General features: G+C 32.4%; 1 protein-coding gene across 2 annotated transcripts in view; it reads right to left on the bottom strand.

The window, feature by feature from the left end:
- The window catches only part of LOC126776464 (dystrophin, isoforms A/C/F/G/H), a 568446-nt gene that overhangs the window by 96197 nt on the left and 447991 nt on the right, over positions 1 to 24258 (bottom strand). For both annotated transcript variants that reach the window (XM_050498980.1, XM_050498981.1), the window contains one exon: positions 409 to 581. In XM_050498980.1, the coding sequence (XP_050354937.1) occupies positions 409 to 581 (173 nt within the window). The remainder of the gene's footprint in view (positions 1 to 408; positions 582 to 24258) is intronic.

Below are 24258 nucleotides of genomic sequence, written 5' to 3'. Positions count from 1 at the left end.
GTTCGCTATACTCAAAATAACCTTCAATGTGTGTTGTATTAATAAAGGGTTCGTAACACGGGATTTTCCTAGCCTAGGGGTCATCGATCAAAATTTTAACTTTGTTATAAACACTAAAGTACTTTTGTAAATGTTTAAAATAGATATTCGATTTAATTTCGTGCATGAGAATGACTCACGACGTATGAAATTTAAGACATCAGTCGATTTCGTATTAAAAATATGAGATGATAAAATCGTTTCATCAAGACACTTAGACACCTATACTTGGTAATTCACCTAAAATTAATCTCAAAATTCTTGTGTCAAAAGTATTGACTTCTGATAACTTAACTAAACTCAGAACTTAATATTAAGCATGTAAAGATATTATAGAAAATAAATATCTAAATTTGTAGTAACACTGACCTGATAGCCATACTCTTCGCCTTTAAATGATGCCATCTCTGATTCATCTCGTCCAGTCTCCTTTGCAGCATAACTGCGTCTTCTTGGGATGACAGGGACCCGAGCAATCGCCGCCCGGTTCCCGTGAGCGATGCGTATACATCGCGATGTGTTTCGATTTCCGACTGTAAGTCCTGAAACAATGAAATTATATAAGAATATTTTTTGATATCCAATGTCAGTATATCATATACTGGTTACAGACTCACAGAGATCTTTAAGAAAGGCACTGGATTTAATGATTTCTCTTTAGGCTCCGAGTTTAAGAACCCGGAATAATGTTGTAGAAAAAGAAATCTAAAATATATATTACAAAAGCAAATTTAATAATTTTGTCTCCTGCATTTTAAATATTTACAATAACTTATTAAACAACACAGAAGCTGGTGGTAGGGCTTTGTGCAAGCTTGTCTGGGTAGGTACCACCCACTCATCAGATATTCTACCGCAAAACAGCAATACTTGATATTGTTGTGTTCCGGTTTAAAGGGTGAGTGAGCCAGTGTAATTACAGGCACAAGGGACATAAAATCTTAGTTCCCAAGGTTGGTGGCGCATTGGCTATAAGCGATGGTTGACATTTCTTACAATGCCAAAGTCTAAGGGCGTTTGGTGATCACTTACCATCAGGTGGCCCATATGCTCGTCCACCTTCCTATTCTATAAAAAAAAAAAAAGAAGCTCAATATTTGAAATTATTTCGAAAGATACATCTTAAAATAATAATTCAACTTTAGCACTTTGTAACAAAACAAAATAGAATATACAAACAAGACTTATCACAAAAGTAAAACATCTACAATGACAAAGTAAATGAAACAAACACTTAATTCGACACTGGCAAAGCTATACGACTAAGGAATAAACACACAACGGAACAGAACTAGGATATAGTTTGTTCTGTCCTGTTTCCTCTGAGAGGATCCGCAAACATACACAAACACGAATACAATCAGATCGCGGTACATAACTGTATGATCAATTACAATAGAATAGCCAGTATTCTGCGAATAACGGACTTTCGTATGGACATTTTTACATGAATTGGTATTTTTAATTTAACAGTGTTAACAATACTCACACAATATATAATTGCTACACGTGAAAACAAGACGACTAAATATAATTTATAAAAATCAAGTAAGTATGTACACAATATAACAAGATTTCTCTGCTGAAATAAGAAAAATAATAAATCTCGAGACGAGATCTCTCTAAACCCCTAAACCTTTGTAAATGCGACATAATTCAAGCTATAGTAGTTACAGTTTTGTTTGCTTCATATAAGTGGGCCATTCCTCTCGGAGCCTTGGATTTGTGGACAAATTGCTGTTCTTTCAACTCTGACGGGGGGACTTATTCATGAGACGCTGAAATACCGCTATCGACAATGGGCTATAATATTTGATGATGGACTCAGCAATTTCCGCAAAGCTTAATACCTATTTTTCTTATTTCAGAGTCCTAATTTAGTTGATTAGTTACTTCAACACAATAACGGAGCAACTGATTAACGTATTGATTTGCAAATCTACTCTATGCACTAGAAAGAGATATAGAATTTTATGCTGGAAAAATATATTGGTTCAAAACAACTAGTACGTAATAACGGCTATTGTTTACGCTTTAATTAAAAAGTATTGTTTTTTATCTATAATAGTGTAGTAATTTATCAGTCTTAATAATTTACATACGGAATTCCCATTTGGGAGATCAAAAGGATCTAATCCTTTAAGATTATGTTGCGCTGAACTCATTTGAAGGTGGTAGTTTACTAATTGGGTGTAAATGAGGTTAGTAATTGAAGCCTTCAAATAACACGATAAGCCTATTTAAAAAAAAGTAAACGAACTTTTTTCTTTATTACTAAACTAAGTCGACCGAATACTGTAATATTAACCAAACACTGGTTTTTGAGTAAGTAATACCCTTTCATTACATAAGTTTAAAGGGTGAGTAAGACAGTGTAACTACATACAAGGGACATAACACCTTAGTTCCCAAGGTTAGTGGCATATTGCCGATGTAAGAGTTAATATTACTACTCATTGGTGGTAGGGCTTTGTGTAAGCTCGTCTGGGTAGGTACCCACCACCCATCAGATATTCTTCCGCAAAACAATAGTACTTATTATTGTTGTGTTGCGGTTTGAAGAGTGTCTATGGGCGGTGGTTACTCGTCCGCCTATCTATTCTGTATAAAAAAAATATCTTAGTGCCATGGGCCATGGTGACCACTTACAATCAGTTGGCATATGTGCCAGTCCTGCTAATGTTTTGCACAAACAAAGTAGATACTCTTCTTTTCTAACTACTTTTTAATTGAATGCATATTAAACGAAACATTTAAAATTTCATCTTAAGTCATATATAACTTCAAACATAGATTACATTTCCACATAGGCTCCGCGATTAATACGGTTTAATTAAAAAGTTTCCTGAGCACTTCCACAGTGAATCCCTACCCTGGGGTTGGAACTCCCAACTCTTCACTTTACTTAGATTTTCAGAAAATACTTCAGCCTACACAATTTGGTTGTTTGTTTCAAGTTATACTCGGATCTTTGTTTTGGAGTTTATAAACGTCTTAAATTCAAAATTTTAATTTATAAACGTTTTTCCCATCTGTACTGGCCGTCGTCGCGTTTGGACTCGACTACCACTTACCATCAGGTGGAGTAGAGTCATTTGCCCTCCCGGCAAATATATAAAAAAAAAAAAAAACTAAAATTAGATATTAATTCTTAGCTGATACTAATAAAAATCATTGAAACGAATATTCTAGTGTATGAATTAAAGTCAAAAAGCCTTTAAATTGTCACGTCAAATAGCAAACGTATGTAAGGTTATATTATATTTTGGCTAAGACCTCCTCTCCCTTTTGAGGAGAAGGTATGAAGCTTATTCCACCACGCTATTCCGATGCGGGTTGGTGGAATACACATGTGGCAGAATTTCAGTGAAATTAGACACAAGCTGGTTTCCTCACGATGTTTTCCTTCACCGTAAAGCACGAGTTTAATTATAGTCACAAATTACTTAAGTGAGTGTAATCTAAAACACAGTTTAATTTATAATATTTTCGATAAATTATTTTATCCTGAAAGACTTAATAAATACTGGATATACATAGCTTTTAATTCATAGAAACTTTTATATTATAAAGGATATTGATAACAGATTTAGTATAATATAAAATAAAGGAAACATTCCCAGAACGTAATCACCGTAGTGTAAACGTGGAGAAACGGGGAGGCACTACTCCTCATCCCTGTTGTGGATCAGAAATGGGACGGTTTTAATTTCGACGTATTCGTCAGGTTTAAAACATTTCACAATCAACGCTTTCGCGCGTCCGGAGTCCGATCACGTTTTAACAATTGTGTGTTTTAATTAATACTCCGCTATTGTGTTAAAATTCGTATTTTGGGTATGATGGCCGTTTTTCGAGCTTTCGAGTTATAATTTTAAATGCAAAAGTCCGTTGTAAACTGTTACGTTGATTGAAATCAATGATCGTTGAAATGGCAAAGCTTGTCTTCAAAATGGTAATTTTATCTGTACGATTAATTTCAATGATTTTGTTATGAAAGTGAATAAATAAAAAGATTTGAAACAAACTTTTAAGAGATCTACTTCGTGATTTCTATAATGTTATTTGTTTAAAATACCACTTCAAATTGTTTTTTAGTACTTTGAATTGAATTGACAACTGTCACTCATAAATAGTTATTATTTTATATAAAAATATGTAAAATAACTACAATTTTAAACTAAACAGTTAAAAACATATTTCAAACTACATATATTTCTTAATCACCAAAGAAATACATCAATATCAAAAAAAAAATTTTTATTAAAAGGATGAAAAACAGATAGAACTAAACAAAAAAAAAATAGGTAAATAATGTTTTTTATTAAGGTTTTTATATATCGTTATTTTTAACAAATTGAATTTTTCAATAATTCCAACGTATCAAACATAAATTTTTCTGAAGTATCATTAAGTAGAACAAAAAAATTTTATTTAAATGGCCCATTTCTCGGTAAAAGTAAGAAAAAGGATTTGCAGTTATTCCGCAACGCATACCGGTTGACATATATACATTTTTTTTTCTGATCTACACCGGTTTCATCAGGTCTTTCCACCACCGAGCCAAAAATTTTTACAAACAAAAATAATATATAAGTTACAACGAGAGCAGAGATGGCCAAGTGGCTACAATATATGAACTTATACCAATGATGGTTGAAAATGAAGGTTTCATTCTCGGCCAAGCACAAATGAGTAGTCATGTACTTAATTGGCCCTTGGTTCTTCTCGTGCCCGACAGTGATAGAAAATATCGTTAGGAAATATTCCATAACAGCCTGTGAATGTCCCACTGCTGGGCTATAGGCTTCATCTCCTTTTTTTGTAGAGAAGGTTTGGAGCTTATTCCAACACGCTGCTCCAGTGCGGGTTGGTGGAATACACATGTGGCAGAATTTCAAAGAAATTAGACACATGCAGTTTTCCTCACGTTTTCCTTCACCGTAAAGCACGAGATGAATTATAATCACAAATTAAGCACATGAAAATTCAGTGGTGCTTGCCCGGGTTTGAACCCACGATCATCGGTTAAGATTCACGCGTTCTTACCACTGGGCCATCTCGGTACTAGGAAATATTCATATGGCAGTATTCTGGCATATTGGACCACTAATCTGAAAAGAATGTCTGTATTGTCGTGGACTAAACTTCAAAGCTCAAGAGGAGAAGGACCTTTGCTCAGCATTTGTATCGTACTAATTTTTGAATTTAGAATACTATATTTCTATCTACTATTCGATTACGTTAATGTATTACGTTAGCTGAACTATTTAATTGTAGGGTGTCCCTTTTCAGTCATAATATCATCAATACGTCGAGAATACCTCATTTGTCCCGGTGTGTTAAAGGGATGTTATAATTTATCTCAGTAATGATAACGTTCATCGTAAACGTGGTTTCCTCTAACGAAATTAATTTCGTCTTGTGACGGCTACTCTCCAAGCTTTCATGAATATTAATACAGTGAACACGATGTTTTGGTAATTTGTGATGAATCTGTTAAGGTAAGGGTTCAAACATTATTTTTATGATATTACCATATACCGTTGCCTTCAGACGGGTGTGTTCTGTAATGACATCATCATTGTAAATCACTTTTATAACATTTTGGATACTTTGAGATAATTTGTGCAATTTTAAAAACATTCAAATATAGAACGATTTCGATCGAATTTTAAGAATAGAAAGTCAGAATAAAAATATATCTTTCAATGATGGTAAATGTTACCTCATCTGAAATAGCTCAGCTACAGAGAAAAGCATTTATGAGATTATGTTGTTAAGCGCTAAGATTGACACGGAGTAAGATTAATGAGTTTCGCTAACTGGGATCTTAGAATAGAAAAAAATGACAATTTCGTGAGAATTAGAAATAACTGAAGAATCCATTAAATCACGTACAAAACATTATACATGTATTGTCTTTTTGTATTATTTTTTAATATAATTTAAAGTAGTAATTTTTGTCTTTATCTATGACAGTCAAAATTTATAGACTATGGTTATGTTAATTATTAATAATTCTATTATTAATAATTATTAATTATAAAAATAATGTCAAACACAGAACGTATGATTAAATTCTTAATTTAAAACTTAATTCAACTTACTTCAGTTGGTAGTTATATGTTGATACTAACTTTCGTAATAGTTGTGTATTAATATCGGCGTTGAAAATTAATAACGGAGATAAACTTAAAAATAACTAGCATGTTATGAAAACTTATAACTTGATGGCAAACTAAAGTAAACCAAGACAGTCTTTAATTAACAAGCCTTTTGAGAAAATGTAAGGTGCACCTGAAGCTTGCTAAAAGTTTTGGTAAAGGAATATTTTTGGTTTATGTAAATAAGTAAGCTACAAATATGAACGGCACAGAAGGCGGTTTAGCCACGAATATTCGAGTACTGTCCAGATAGAGCACGTACTCTGGCATATGCCGAGTTGAATACTAAACACTAATATTGAATAACATCTAGAAATTTTTAGATCCATTGAAAGCCTTTAAAAGCTTTATTTTAGAATTGAAAAGTAAAAATATGAACATTGTTTTGAAGTAGTGTTGAGAAATGTAGAATTGCTTTTCATAATTCTTCATAATAGCCGGTAACATTCTCTAGCATATCCTGAGACATTATTCACACATGGCCATCTGATCCCAAACTAAGCAGAGCTATGGAAACCAGACAACTGATATTACATATATTACTTTTCTTTTGTAAATATATACTTATATTATGTCAGTTCAAATGTTAGTTCTGCGTGGGAATCGAACCTATGACCTGCGGCGCGAAAGGCAAGTATCTTCCAATCACGCCAACCGGCTCGTCAGTTAGAAAATTAATTGATGAATAATGTATCCAGTATTGTTCAGCGAAATGCTTGCTTTAAATTTAACCAACGGCGTAAATACATGTTTTATCAAATAGAAGATGCATATTGGAACGACGAACTAATTCAGTTGGATGGGAAGGATGTAAAATGCTCTCAGAATTAGTTGGGTGACACACAGGATATTATAGAAAAGACAAATGATCCGAGTATCCCTGCGAAGTCATTAAGAAAGCCATGAGTTCAGCTCGAAATTTTGCAAAGTTCTTCTGTAGCGTTAGGAAAACAGGAGTCACTATAGAAGTAGAAGAATTAGAATTTAAGATAAGAAAAATTATGCACTAAGCGAGTAATTAGCATTTGTTAAAACGTCTATTATAGATCAGGATGTTTAAAAATCGTACGAGAGTTTCCAGTATATTTTCTAAAATGTTTAAAATTAAACGCAATTGAATGGACGTAAAATAATTATATGATAAAATGTATTCATATAATATAATATAACCGTAAGAGACAGTTCATGTGTTGGTTATTTTGAAGCCTTATATACTAGTTGTATTAGTGTTATATAAGACTGTCTAGCTAGGCTTATTTTTAAGTCATTTAAGTTAAGACAACTCTAGTAAATAAACAAGTTCATTTTGTAAATATCTATCTATTGTGACAAAGCGTCGACAGATATTTACAAATTGTTCGAAATGGATTTATCGCATTAAGACGATTACAGTGAGCTGCTATAGCCTCACAAATACGTGATTACTGTCGAGTGAATATTCTGAAGCAAGGCAGGCATTGAATATTAAGAGCTGAATTGTATTATATAGCTCTGAAATTGGTATACGTGATGTAATTTTGTCAATTTTAGATAAACTGAGTTTTTCTATATGAATATAATAATTTCATCGTATTTATTTACTACGCTTACTTACTGCCGAGATGGCCTAGTGGTTAGAACGCGTGAATCTTAACCAATGATCGTGGGTGCAAACCTGGGCAAGCACCACTGAATTTTCATGTGCTTAATTTGTGTTTATAATTCATATCGTGCTTGACGGGGAAGGAAAACATCGTGAGGAAACCTGCACCTAAATTCATTGAAATTATGCCACATGTGTATTCTACCAACCTGCTTTGGAGCAGCGTGGTGGAATAAGCTCCAAACCTTCTCCTCAAAAGGGAGAGGAGGACTTAGCCAAGCAGTGGGACATTAAGAGGCTGTTACTGTTACTATTACTTACTGACTTTGCTTACGTGTGTGTGTGTGTGTGTGTCTGGTTCAGAATAGACATTATTACTGAAATAAAATATACCTAATGTTTAAACCATCTTCTGTAAAACTTGTATTCTAAATTTTTACTAAATAGTTACCTATTTATAACTAGCTACCCCGCGATCGCACGGGTAGAATAAAGGCGTACATACACCTTAATATCGTTATCTATTGGTTTACGCGGCGAACGCCAGTAAAATTCCCAAGTCGGCATGATTTTTTTCCGATACCTTAAAAATTATCGTCATATTTCAGCCAATTTATACAAAAACTTAATGAATTACTGACCTAAATCCTCTTCATGAATCATTCCGCCCATTGGTGAAAACCGTAGGAGAATCCGCTCGGTAGTTTTTGAGCTATCGCGTTCATGCAAAAAGATATACAGACGTGGCGCGGAAATAGTGATATATGTGCATACATTTCAAATCATAGTTAAACTAAAGTCAAACATTTATGTGAAAGTTAAAGACATAAATTGAAACTCTGCTACTTTCAACAGATTGAAAGGAACGAAATCTCGAAGAACATAAATTCTTACAGAACTAAAGATAGTTACTATCGGGCGAAGTGAATGAACAAGTTAGCAAACTAGCGCATCTGTGGTTTAAGTAGGGTTACCAAAAATAATTTAATTTCATATATTCCTGCCTATTATTTAATTCATAATATATTTTGCTAACTTCAACATTAAAAACTCCTTAGGTTGATACAAGTGAAACATTATATGTAACATTTCACGGGAACAAAAATTGTATTTCATTTTAGTCGTATGTATTCAGTTTTTCGCGCTTTATAATAATATATTTTTTGAACTTATTTACTAACAGCGCAGACAAGATATATTGTACAATCAAGATCGTGTGGGTTTAGATTCTTTAAAATAAATACTAGTAATGCTTCAATATATTCAAAGTATAATTAATATTAATTCCACTTGCATTATACATACATTAATAGTCAAAGTTCTCACTAATGAACTTCACAACGCCATATTGATCGATAGCTATCTTTAGATAGTTATTTCAAAATTAAATTGGAGTGTATAAGGAGTGACTAGCCAGACATGTGACCGGAACAGCAAACATTCGAGTTGAACCTACGAATCAATTGAACGACGAAACAATAATAACTTATAATTAAGACTTACTCTGCAATAAAAGGGACGCAATTCAAGTTCCGAATGACTAATATACGTTTAAAATATCGTTATGTGACGAAGGTATAGATGAAGATTATAATTTGAAAATCGAACGTCACATTCGAAAATTAATGAAATTATTCATATTATGTTAAGAAACAATCTCCTTCCACGACAGAAAGTTATAATAAAATTATAAATAATTTTGTAATTTGTTTTAAATAAATAAGGCTTATACTGTACTGTAATACTGTACAGGATTATAAATGATAGAAGAGCTTGGAGTTAGTGTTAGTTGATATTCATACAGTGAATATAAATATAAATGTATATGCTTATTATATGTAATTTGTTGATTGTTAAAACGAGTAAATACTTACAGGTTCTTCTCATTAGAATCTACATTCCGAGCCAATGGTAGCTTCAAAAGTACTTCAATGGCATTATATATGCTTACTTGAACGAAGTATACTTTGACTTGAATTTACTCGACTTATAATTTCTATAAATCTAAGTGGGATTTATGTGTTCGTAGTAAATTATCTCCGACACAGCTGTCTGGTTAGTTTCAGATTGCTTTCTCAGCTATTTTGACGTTCTGTCACGAAATCGAGTTACGCCAGTCTGGCCACCCTACGTCCAGGTCGTTATCGCAGGTGCCCGGGCCGGTTATATCCAGTTAAATCCTGTTACAACCGGTTACCAGGGTAGGGATTACCGCCTTGATCCGGTTTTCAGTCGTTTGCGACTTGATTTATTCACTTTCGGATTTTTTTGCAGGTCGGTTAAGAATGTTTTTTTTTTTGGTATTTTGTCGATTCGTTTTATAATTTTTTGTGCATTAGCTACAATATTCAATTTATTATATAATATTTTATGATGTATATTATAACATTAAGCAGTTAATAAAGTGATATATTCTTATTTCACTTACTCATTTGACCGCATGAAAGCTTTATGATAAACAAGCTGTAATTGTTTCTATGAATATGAATTGAATATTTTGTCATTTTGATCTTTATCTTTTTAAGCCGAGCACGTACGGTCCGGACCCACATTTAAATCGTCCGAAAAATGACAAATGTGACATTTGCGTTCGTGATTTCGTCGCGTCCGCCATTTTGTCCGGTCGACGTCCGGCTGAAACTGGTTTAATCCAGCTCATTAACGATTCGGCTCATGGTTGACAAATACCGTTTCCCAATATTAGCTTATGACTGTCATATCTAGTTTTCGTAATTTGCATAATCTCGTCTCGACATGTCTCCGGTTCATTAGTCCCTATTTAAGTGATATGTGTCAAATTTCGGGAATTCGATCATTTCGAAATCAGGAAACAGATTTGTCTACAAGATAATAATTATACAAAATCCTTTGTGAATCATTGTAAATATTATAACCGTGTTTGTTTGTGTTATATATTATATGCGTTACTTAGTATTGAGAAATTAAGGGCATGGCTAGTTTCACTCTTGGAGTTGGATTTTTTTTTTATGTAAGACTGTTCTCCCAATGGGAAGCTCCACCGCTCATTGACATCCCCAGCTTTGGAGGGCTTGCTGGAGCGTCTTACTATTCTATGTGGTCTATATATATTTGCTAGTCTTTAATGAATGTGTACTCTTTTCTTGAAGGTTTACAAGTCATATCGATTTGGTAAGCGATATTTTAAAATAATTTTTTTTTCATTAGACTTTATTTTAGTTATAATGCTTCCATGGGATTCCGGATATTTATATTACTAATTATTTATTTTGAACTACGAGATTTATATATAGCTTATGTGTATATATAGCTTAGGTCAGACTTGCGCTTATAGAGCAATATTGTCTTAGTGTTTTTCAAATAAATGTTTTGCATAAAAAATAATGCTTGTTTTGGTTTGTATGTATGCATTTATCACTCGTTAAACGCAGTTGAAACTTTGTAGATTTAGTTGGCAGATATTCTCATACAATTTTTTTGATCATATTTGATGCCAGAATAATATATAAAGTTATAACAAATAAACTTTTCAATATTTACTTTAAAATGATTTATGAGAATGAGGAATTAATTTAGGCAGGTTCCCTTACGAGGCGCGAACTTGGGCAAAGTAAGCGTACTTTTATAGTCGTTATTAAAAATGCAGTCAAAATTATTCCCGACGTAGATATTAAATTTTCACTTCGCCCCAATTTTTCATTTTGAAGCCATATATTTAAAACTAAAAGTAACATTCTGTGGCGCACTCTGCGTGAAAAAGGCATGTGTATATATGTCTGTTCCGCGCAAATCTCTGAACAAATATGGCGTCTCGGGGGAAACTAATAACTGTTTCAAACTCAAATAGCACTGCAACAGACGTTCCTTCGCCTTTATTGTTTTGCATTTCTCATGTTTACGTATAATATTTTAAATATTTAACTTTTACAAAGTGTATTTGTTGTTCGTGTATTGCTTTCTCCGTCATTAAAACCACTACAAACGAGAGGGGAATTATTAGTAAGTCGATTTGATTTTCAATATTATTCAAACTACACGTTTGTGTGTTCCGGTTTGAAGGGTGTGTCTGTGTATCTTCAGGCACGAGGGACATAACATCTTTTTTCCAATGTAAGTGGCGTATTCGTAATTTAAAGCCGATTTTTATAGGGGGTGTTTGGCCCAATTAGTAGTTAGTAGTGGCCCAACTGCCAGTCTGCCTATTTAATACAATAAAAAAGTTTTTATTGTTTTATAGAAGGCTCACATGGATACCGCTCTTGTGCAAGAAATGGTTTGCATGTTTAATATACACAAGTCATGTATAATATGATTTCATGTACAAATTTAATTGAATATCAAGATTTAAAACATCAATTATAATTTTATCACATAAAATGAAAAATTCTTATTAGTAATGTATAAATTTATTTCGTTTATGTATGAAATTTTGTACCTATTTAAATAAGATTTTCACTTTTGAAAAGGCAATATAAAATATTAAGTATACATCATATAGACGACATTCTTAAAAAAAAGCAACTAAAAAATATTATTATTTTTGTAATTATTTTCTATTAGAGCCGAGCGATGTGTCGCCCAGGTACTATTTATACTATAACTAAGTAAGCTGACCTCACTATTGCTACTACGGATATAATTATATAATAATAATTTTTAAAAATAATAAAAATTGAATTTATTTTGATTACAATAACCGACTTAAAAAGAGGAGAATGTGATGTTCACCGTTGAAGATTTTTTTTTTTGTTTTTGAATAAAGAACGTTTACAATATATCTGAAACCCAAACAACAACATAATTAGCTTCATGAAAGTGACAAGTTCGTTCGTGTAAACTGTAAAATGTAGCCGGTTGTGCTTAAGTCGGGATTGGGGCCGGTATCAATTTAACGATACCTGCCGGCTTTACAAACACCTGCGCTCAGATTAATGAAGACGTAGATCGTCGTTATACGAACACTGACTTAATATTGAATTGAGTTATTCAAAAAGTTTTTATTAATTGTGTTCATATTTATAAAATAAAATATTTATTATAATTGTTCTTTATAGTTATATAAAATGTATAAAATTTATATATCTTTTATTGAGTAATTTAAACGTAAAAGCATGTTTTTTAAATTAAATATTATATCATTCGAACTGATTTCGACCATGGCGAACATACCTAAGGAGATTTGCTAACTGCGTAGAATATATAGAAGCCGAGATGGCCTAGTGGTTAGAACGCGTGAATCTTAACCGATGATCGTGGGTTCAAACCCGGGTAAGCACCACTGAATTTTCATGTGCTTAAATTGTGATTATAATTCATCTCGTGCTTGACAGTGAATGAAAACATCGTGAGGAAACCTGCATGTGTCTAATTTCATTAAAATTATGTCACATGTGTATTCTACCAACCCGCATTGGAGCAGCGTGGTGGAATAAGCTCTAAACCTTCTCCTCAAAAAGGGAGAGGAGGCCTTAGCCCACATGGGACATTAAGAGGCTGTTACTGTTACTGTAGAATATATAGTGCACAAGTGTGTGCGCAAAAACACAACTTCACTCTCTATTCTCTGACTCTCTTTATCCGAAGGGATCGCATGTCCTTTCGGATTATAGGTAGACTGTTCCTGTTTTTCGAGAATGTTCAAACTCCGGTATCTTGTATTTCTTAATAGACAATCCCTATATTTTTCTATTAGGGAATTGAACCTTTATTTATTATTATTAAATGTTTTAAATACACTGACGTTATTTATCGAGGTAGTATCAAGTCTACTGAGTCTACACGTCGAAATCAAATTGATATTCTAAATTTAAATATTTCGCTGTATGAGTGTATAATATAATATGTTAACGCTGTATATGTTGTATTATATAAAAAAGTATTTATGTAAGTTTCAAAATAAATCTCATTAACAATGATACCTAAATAGATTTCCATTTATATCAATAGGCATGTAGGTTAGTTATTATTATCCGCCATAAAAGTGGCCAGGTAAATTCTAGATAATAAATCTTTCTAAATAACCTCATAGCCGCAAGATGGATGAGACGCCAGCTTGCCAATAATAATGAGGCACGCTACGAGTAAATGCGTCAAACTTAATAAAAAATAATAAATTATTATTTGTTGTCTATTAATAATGTATCTCAACATACAATACGACAATGACACATTTCTATTGTATTATTATTTCAAATATGTAATAAGACATTATCGACTTTACTTATAGAGGTTTAGCGGGATTAGTTAAACAATGCTGCGTCTTCTTCTTTCGAATGTCAAATCAATAATGACAGAAAGAGATAAATCTCTGTTTAACAAAACAGTGGCTAAGCAATGTTTATAAGTAAGGCCGTATATGATTAATTAACGTATGTATATATATAAAAAAATAGCTGACTGATTGACTGACATATTAACGTACAGCCCAAACGACTAAACGACACTAGGTTAGCACTAAAAAAGGATTTTTGAAAATTCAACCTAGGCTAGTGAAGGGTTGAAAGTTCGTATGAAAATTCTTCACTTTTGAAGAAAGAGCTATGGAAATTGGTATTAGCAATTCCGAATTGTGACTAGGTATTATGTATAAATGTATAAAGTTAATAATAATAATGTCCTCCAGATTCCGGGCTGCTACTGAGAATTTTTCTGACAGAAAAACCCAATAATTTTTTTTATTGCCCCGACCTGGAATTGAACCCAAGACGTAAGTGTCTGCGGCCTTACATCAAGCCACTAGACCAACGAAGCAGTCGTATTAACTTAAAGTATTTATGAAACATTTTTTAATTTATTATATTTATAATGAATTTATAACTACAAAAATTGATCTTATAAGCCGCTGTATCCGCGTATTTCTCTTTTACGGCGGCATCGTCAATCATCGTTCAGATTTGTTTATTCGGGATGCCGGAATTTTACGATCCGATCATAAATTATTTTCGAAATATATACATTTCTATAAGTCTTGGTGGCGAGATTACGATAAATATCTCGTTAAGGTATAAATGAATATTTAAAATATTTCATGACATATTTATGATAAGCGAAATAAAACTGCCTACTGCTGGGGCGCCGCATTCTCTTCTTTTGAGGAAGAGATTTGGGGATTATTCCACCACCATAAACCTTAACCATGACTTTAATGGGAGTTGTAGGATACATGTGGTATAGTATATCCGACACATGCAGGATTTCTCACGTCAAAATAGAAAAAAACAGCAGTATACTATATGGATACAGAGAAGTATATTATATTTTTTTTTATTTACTGGTGGTAGGGCTTTGTGCAAGCTCGTCTGGGTAGGTACCACCCACTCATCAGATATTCTACCGCAAAACAGCAATACTTGATATTGTTGTGTTCCGGTTTGAAGGGTGAGTGAGCCAGTGTAATTACAGGCACAAGGGACATAAAATCTTAGTTCCCAAGGTTGGTGGCGCATTGGATATGTAAGCGATGGTTGACATTTCTTACAATGCCAATGTCTAAGAGCGTTGGTGACCACTTACCATCAGGTGGCCCATATGCTCGTCCACCTTCCTATTCTATAAAAAAAAAAAAAAAAAAAAATATAGACAGAAAGTGGTTGGTGGCATATATTGACTGTGTGATATGGCGTAGGTGGTTTGTCCTCCACGGTAGCGAAAGCGATCCCGTTGCACTCCTCGCTAAGACGGAAAGGGTACCACTGGTTTTTTAATGGGTATTCCGATGTTCGGGGCGCACTCGGCGCCTTGGACACCGACACTTGGAAAACGCGTTTTTCCAGCGATAAAAAAAAATTAAATAAAAAAGAAATTGTTTGTCTTCGTGGACGCGTGAAGTAGGATACTCAGAAGTCCTGTTTGACACGTGAAAAATGAACTCGAACTAATTGCAATTGAACGGAGCGATTTAGTTTTACTAACGTTGCTTAGCGACTATTTTGTTAAACATTAATTTCTCTCTTTCTATCATTATTGGTCTGACATTTGAAAGAAGAAGACACAGTGTTTTTAACCAATCACCCGCTAAGCATTTATAAGTAAGGTCGGTAATTGCCGAAAAATCGTTATAAAAGAATTTCATTCAAAGCAATGCGTGGCTTACGCAGATACTATACGTGACTTGAAAGTTGAAATATATATTTATCTCGTCTCTTTCAAATATATTAAAATACGGTATCTTTGAAATTAATATGATTTACGAGAATATAAAACGGTTGGGAATACTGAACAAAAATTCGGCATATCTTTATGTGTAGCCTATCTTAATATACAAAGCCCTTAGGATCATAAAGAGATGGTATCGAGGGACGAGCAAACCCGTGACCGTAGATAGTGTTGTAATGAAGATATCGATAATGTTTTTTTTGAAAACATACTTTTATATTATTATTTCGTTCGTGTTTTTCTTTGATAATTATAAATTATAATAATATTAAAATATTATAGTACTCTATAAATTGCATTTTTTAAATGCTATGTAATAAATAAAGCTTAACATAATATCAATAACGGAGAATCACAAAGTAAAGTAAAATGTCCTGCCTGTAAATGTCTCACTGTTGGGTTAAGGCTCGATCTTCTTTTTTGAGGAGAAAGTTTGAAGCTTAGTCCACCACGCTGCTCCAATGCGGGTTGGTGGAATACACGTGTGGCAGAATTTCAGTAAAATTAGACACATGCAGGTTTCCTCACGATGTTTTCCTTCAACGTCAAGCACGAGATGAATTATAAACACAAATTAAGCACATGAATATTCAGTGGTCGCCAGGGTTTGGACCCACGATCACGCTCTAACCACTAGGCCATCTCGGCTTCACAAAATTACAAACATTTTACTTATTATGATTCAGAATTCAATAAAATTTTGATAAAACTAATATAGACCATATCGAAGACAAACAGTTTTGTAAAATTAATAAAAAAATATCGATATTATTTAGACACATCACTATAACTGAACGGACACAGGACATTGATGATGTTTACTCGCTATCTGTTACAAAAAACCTCGTAATATGACTTTTGGGGGGCGGTCGACGAAGGGATTTAGTAGATCACTATTTTTCAGTTTAAATATTTATCGTGAAATAGTTATCGATATTTAATATCTTCATAAATGTGATTTAGTATAGTCTAGAAGAGATGTTTATGTTAATAAATTATACATAGATTAAATATGAGTAAAAAGTATTCTATTAATAGGCATCGGCAAACGTATTTCCTATGGGATTTTGAATTTAAAGCAACAAATGCTTGATATTACTTCTAACGTTAGCCACTTTTATGGATCTTACGCTTTAGAATATTGAAATAGTAAATTATATAAAATAAAAATAGACTCACCGCTTCAAAGTGCTGTATTTCAGCTAAAAGCACGAAATTGATGTGTATAAACCTTGCATCTTCACACGATCTGGCTTTAACACGATAACCTGGCCTATTAAAGAAGTACTTATAACCCGTATACTCCGAACTGTCTATATTCACTTTTAAGGCACCCTTGTATTGATAATCACCACCGCAGCCGTGACAGAGGCCTTCGGTGATGAACTTTTCTAAGCTCTCCGGCCAGGCCAAGGCCGCCCCCGAGCGAGGGCGGCCCGGCCATGTTCCAGGCGAATTTTGCGGCGCAAAGCCTTGTGAGGTCCTTAGCAGCTTCCACTCTTCGTTGGGCTTATCAGCTGCTTGTTCTGGTTTCCACTTCCATTTCGAGATCACCGATTCTAATTATGAACGGTTGGTTAGGGCAGTGTCTGCATTATTTGTAGCCTTTTATGATTATTTTCACTTTCTTGTCGTAGCATTTATTTCTATTAACAAAGTTTTGCGTTGCGTTCAAGATGTGTCAATGGTATATTTCGTTTCGATGAATATGATTTTAAAATATTAAAATTTTATTATTTGCGCTATTTATAAGCTTTAAATAAAAAGTGAAATTACATCCGGTATTTGCTAGACGTCTGTTTATTATGATTTACTATGATTTATATCAGTTTTTAAACATGATACCGCAAGTCTGACGGATTGAAATGCGTGGTATTTGTACAAATACGCACGTATTTGTAATAAAAAGTGGTTTAAAAAACGAATGTACAACTATAGTATCTTAATTGTTGCTAATTTAACAAAAAAAACTATTTCATGACAAATCGTTTTAATTCATACTAAAAAAATATACTTTTACAAGTATTATTGATGTAGCTTTACATTTACAATATTTGTAAAAAATGTTACAAATGTAAAGCTATATCAGATGGCGTCCCACGGTGCAGTGTAAGACGGGCGGCAGGAGACCAGCCCGCACAGACGCACCGTGGGAACAGTATTGTCCGCGGAAGCGCAGACAAGTCTAGGCGGTGCGTCGGATGCGCTGTGAGTCGTTAACTTCAAATGTGTGGTGCGTATTTTGTCATTTTGGAATGAAAAATAGCTTCGAACTTTAAGATTGACCCAGACCACCCCGATACAGTGCGAGGATGTTCGTGGTCGTTAGCCGTGAATAATCCACAAAATCACACACCTTTATTTACAATATACTTTTTGTTGAGCCATACAGTTTTAAATAAATATATATAAGTTTAATTATAACTTATTATAAGGTATTATTATAATTATATTTTATTATTTTCAAGCGTTTAATTATCGATGAGATAAAATTAAACTTAAGCTTTAACATCGGATCTGTGTAATTAAATAATTACTAAGCAAAAAATATATATAATTAATAGGTAAAATCCATTTATAAGTGAGTCTTGTTGTCCGATAACCTTTTAGCAAATTCACTAAATCATCGTTCTCCCCAAGAAACGCCATCGGATGCCTATTAATCATACTCCCTTGTGATTAATTAGAAAATCAGCAATTAGATGAGAATCGCCAAAATTAAAGCTGACAGATGCGATGATGTTTATATACATAAAAAGAAAGTAGATTTGTATATATATGGATGAAATGAAACTTTTTAAATTATTATGCCATAATTTAAGATTTTGTTTTAATTTTCTTTCTCCGTCTCTGTGTCTCTTTCTTATTGAATTTTTTTTATTATTTAACGTATGTTTTGAGTCTTATTTTTTAATATAATATTACTTAATTTAACGTTAACTTTGTTGGTTAAGTTTCTTTTAATATTTCCTATTTTTATTTAATATATTTATACCGTTTCTTTCAAAAATATAATAAAAATATGTAGCACTATGCTAAAGATGTATTTTATATCTTTGGCTCATAAAAAATATCTTTCATTTTGTATCTATATTTATATGTTAAAAATAGACGTATGGACGCACTGATGTCAGGAACAAATAATTTTTTTTTCTATCCGATAGTCGATTATCGAAGGAAATTATTTTAGGGTGTATAACTTTACACTACACACCTGAGAAGCGAAGTAATTATCTTGAACTTTAATCAGAAATCTCTATCTGCTTGTGAAAAGTCAATATGAATGTCATTGGCACCATGGACATGACAATCTATGTATTTTTTTTAAATCGAGTAATGTAGAACAAATATAGGGGCAAATGATTCAATGGCTCGACTTTCACGACTATATACAGCATTAACAACAGTGCTATTCCGTAAGACTCACCTCAATACACACGCGCGAAACATTGACAACCGACTTATGGTGACATACTATTTTGATGCTAGTATTCATGAAATATTATAATTATTATTGTCATTGTCGCGTATCAATTACCGACACTTCACGACAATTTTCTGCGGTGAATTTCAAGTGTGTTCTTATAGACATGGATTTAAATAATAATCCCTTTAAAAAATTTTGTTTGCTTACTATACGAAATAATAATTATATTTAAAAAAAAAAAAAAGTTAATACATAATTTTTTTAATTATGTATCTATATTTTTATATTATTTCGAAATGGAATATAACAAAACTACTTTCTTATAAGTACTATATACACACTATATCCTGTGTCTCTTTCTTTCGACTGTCAAATCAATAATGGCAGAAAGAGCGAAATCAACGTTTAACAATTAAACAGCTGCTAAGCGACGTTTATAAGTAAAACCATTAATGTTTATGTACACTTTTGTTTCCCGCTATATAAGGTGTATGATTCAAGGAAAACAGTAATTGGCTCTAGTAAGTAAGTAACAGCCTGTTAATGTCCCACTGCTGGGCTAAGGCCTCCTCTCCCTTTTGAGGAGAAGGTTTGGAGCTTATTCCACCACGCTGCTCCAATGCGGGTTGGTAGAATACACGTGGCAGAATTTCAATGAAATTAGACACATGCAGGTTTCCTAAAAACAAATTAAGCACATGAAAATTCAGTGGTGCTTGCCCGTGGGTTTGAACCCACGATCATCGGTTAAGATTCACGCGTTCTTACACTAGGCCATCTCGGCTTTTTTTTTGTAATTGGTTCTATTGTCTGTATATTGTATTTTTAATGTCAGCATAATTTGTATCATGCAGTTGTTTTCCTTAAATAAATAAATATTATGTTAAGGCATTAAAATAGACTATCATGGTAAGTAAATTTACAACATTTTAAAAATGAGATACAAAGTGAATTATGTAGAATATAACTGTAAAATATTTCACACACGGCCATCTGATCCCAAATTAAGCTTGTACAGAGCTTGTGCTATGGAAACCAGACAACTGATATACTACATATACTACTTTTCTTTTGTAAATACATACTTATATAGATAATTACACCCAGACTCAGGACAAACAGACATGTTTATGTATGCAAATATCTGTCCTGGGTGGGAATCGAACCCACAACCTTCGGCGTGAAAGGCAAGCATCCACCAACCACGCCAACCGGCTCGTCAAAAATAAAGATATAAGCAATTCAGATTGCGCGCTAAATTAAATTGATATTTCAGCGCATTCACACGGAAACAAATTTCTCGTCTCGTCGATCTTACCGAGTAACAAATGAATTTGATACTTTAATTCTCATTACTCAAGATAATGTTCTTATAACGAGATCTTGTTTGAGATGATCGAAATACTACTCGGTTAAAAAAAAAACTTAGTATAATGAAAGTCAGAAAGCGTTCTATTTTTCTATTTACCGTGAGAAATTTGTCATATTTTAGACTCGGATAATTCTAGATTTTTTGGATATTTTCTTTGTAACTTTTAAACTGTGAATCTTAAATTATAAAGTACTCTATCCCCTCGTCCCAGCCTCGAACGTGTAGTATATAGGTCTCCATATAACTTTTTTATTCAGGGACAAATATCCAAAGAATAATCCTTCTTTTTTGGACACGTACGCAGAATTTATTTTTAAAAGTTTTTTCACAATCGGATTGATGGTTATAAGCACGTAGAGGACAAACATACAGACATCCATTTCAATTTATTGAGAATAATATTTGTATTTTTCAAAACGAGCTTTTTTAATTGATATGTATTTTGATTTAATATTTTTAATCGGTATGTCAAAGAAAAAGGCTATAAATAAAAAATGTATTATTTATTTAGTTATTACTACCGTTTTTATAATTATATAACTTTAGAGATAGTAACGGATACTAAGATTAAAATTAGAACGTGGAATTTTATATACTTAATATTATTTTCATTAATTAAACCAAACAAAATATTTAGGGCTCTATAACTATCATAAGAACACAAAACAGCGCTTTCAAAAACAGGATAATTGAATCACATAACCATAAAACAAGCATGAATTTTAAGTGCAGCGCTGGCAGCACTCCAGAGGTATAATTACTGAGCAGTAAGAGACAATTGTAACCTTTCTATTTGTATGCTTTGGAAGACGCTTAATTAAGTGCCCCACTGAATACTCTTTTGTTCAATCTCCTTTGTGATTTATACAATTATTATAGTTTGTTCTTGTTGGTATGAGGCCGTGTCATGTGTTTTTGGGATGTTTGTATGTTTAACAAGGAAAGTTTCAAAGATGCATACTGAGTTAACCCCTAAGTATAAAAATAGCATATTGTATACCCCATAGAATATGCCATTTTTATATTCCTTTTCTTTACTAATACTAAAAATATTATTAAGAGAAAAATATTTATTTGTATGTATGTTTGTTTGTAATAGATAAACTCAAAATCTATTTAACCGATTTTTTTTACCTACATTATCAGCAAGTATGGTCTATGTGACCATTTAAAAATAAATTAAAGATTCTTACTAAAATTGCTATAAAGTAATCCAAGGTATCGAATTTATTTCTATAAAAGTCATTAATGGCGTAAAAAAGATAATCTTATGTTATATATTATATGCGACATATATACATATATATATATATATATATATATATATTATATGCAACATTGGCTTACTAGTATAATGCATAAATGTTTCTATAGAATTAGTCATTTATATAAGATGGTATGAAAAATTGCTCATGTCAAATATACATGTATATATAAGCCTTCTAATGTCGTTGTACGTTTGTACCCTTTGCAGTCGGTTTTACCATCCCATCTAGATAGTCTGAGACAAAAGTACACTTGAACATGTGAATCTGCTAAGTAGTTTTTGCGTAATATTCAAACTGACATTTTAAAAACGTAATATATATGTAGATTGTTATTTCAGTACGTCATCATGTAATAGATTTCTCGAATCTAATTACGATATATTGACTAAAATAATAAAAATTAATAATGTGAATTTATAAATTATATAAATATTATACAATAAAATTTTGTATGAATTGGCACGAAATATAATGTGTATTATATAATTATTATTATTTAAATTAAAAATAAAGTTTACAATTCGATTAATAAAATGTACTAAATGGTATTTTTGTTTATTTATTTGTTTTTCTTACGCAAAAATTGAAGGAACAATTGAGATTATATAGTGGTAAGTCTATTACGATATTGTTTGCTGAAAATTCAAATTATTAAATTATCCTTACATAGTATTAGAGGAACATATTATATAAATAAACGAATAAAAAAACTCTCGTAGTTTAATGCAGTTTTTCTTTTCAATAATATAATAATATCCTGGGACATTATTCATACACGGCTATCTGATACCAAATTAAGCAGAGCTTGTGCTACGAAAACTAGATAACTGATATACTATATATACTACTTTCCTTTTGTAAAAATACTTATATAGATGATTACATCCAGACTCAAGAAAAACAAACATGTTCATGAACACAAATGTCTATCATGGGTGGGAATCGAACCACACCCATCGAACAAAACCCACCACGCCAACCGGCTCGTCATAAACATTTCATATATTGTACTGTTTTTAGATTATTTTCATAAATCTTGCACTCATTGAATAAAATAATTAATAAAATATATAATTATTATTTAAAACACAGGAAGATTTTATTTGCAATTTTATATGCAAAAGTTTATTGCAGCATAACTAAAATAAATGATATCATGGAATTTGTGTTACTTTTTACTTCATGAAAAGTCGTATTTTAAATATACATATTTTTAAAATTCTAAAAACACACACACACATATATACAAATCATTGCTTGAAATATTTTGAAAAAAAATTCACACATAAAGTGAAGTTATTTCATAGCCTTTTCATGTTCCTATACCTGATTCCATTTCTCTCCCCCAAGTCTACCGAAGTTGAGTTAGTAATGTGCAAGAGGATATTTGCCTCTTATGAACCAGATAAAGGGGTAAACGTTTGCTAAAAAGGATTTTGGTTTAGAGCGTTTTTTTCCGGTTATAACCGCTTAATCTGATATCAACATTTCAAGGCCTGTTTGCTTAGTAATATCCTTTATTAGTATAAAGTCTAGTACACCGATATACCGTTATTCGAAAATGTGTTCATTAAGAAAACACAATGCGATTTCCAATCGACTTTTGATTAAGCGCATAATAGCATCAAAAGTCCTTAAGGTTATCCTCGAAAAGCAATTTCTGAAATGTCCGAAGTCAATTCTGTTTGCAAATAGAAAAGTACAAATACAAGAATCTCCGTAGTGTATAAAGTGGATCGTTTGGGGTGCCTCGGAAATGAAGAAATCCGGTTTGGGGATGGCTGAATTAATGGAATCTTGTTCCAGCCGTCTAGTGATGAAAAATGCCGCTGGCGCCTATCCGTTGAATTTATATAGGACTGGACAAATTTTCAAGATTATGATACTCATTTTGCTATTTACGTAATGCAAAATTTAATTTATTATTCGAAATTGACAATTTTAAAGCGATATTAACGTAGAGTAATTTTAATTCTGAATTTATTATTAATTATATGTTAAAATTTTGATGTGATTTTAAATACAAACATGCGAAATTTTAACTGAATGTAAATATTGACGTTGATTTTGTGAAAATTGCAATATTTTGCTTTAATGTCTAAAAATTAAAACTTTTTTTTTTGTTATAGGTCGACGGACGGGCTATCCGGGTAAGTGGTCCACCGCCCATAGATTGGTGATGTAAAAAATATTAACCATTCCTTACATCGCCAATGCTCTGTCTCTTGTTCATGTACTATGTTTGTACATTGTCTCATTCGCTCTTCAAA

The sequence above is a fragment of the Nymphalis io genome, chromosome 20, assembly GCF_905147045.1.
Source record: "Nymphalis io chromosome 20, ilAglIoxx1.1, whole genome shotgun sequence".
Classification (NCBI taxonomy): Eukaryota; Metazoa; Arthropoda; class Insecta; order Lepidoptera; family Nymphalidae; genus Nymphalis; species Nymphalis io.
The sequence above is the reverse complement of the archived record's forward strand: the minus strand, read 5'-3'. Positions and strand labels throughout refer to the sequence as shown.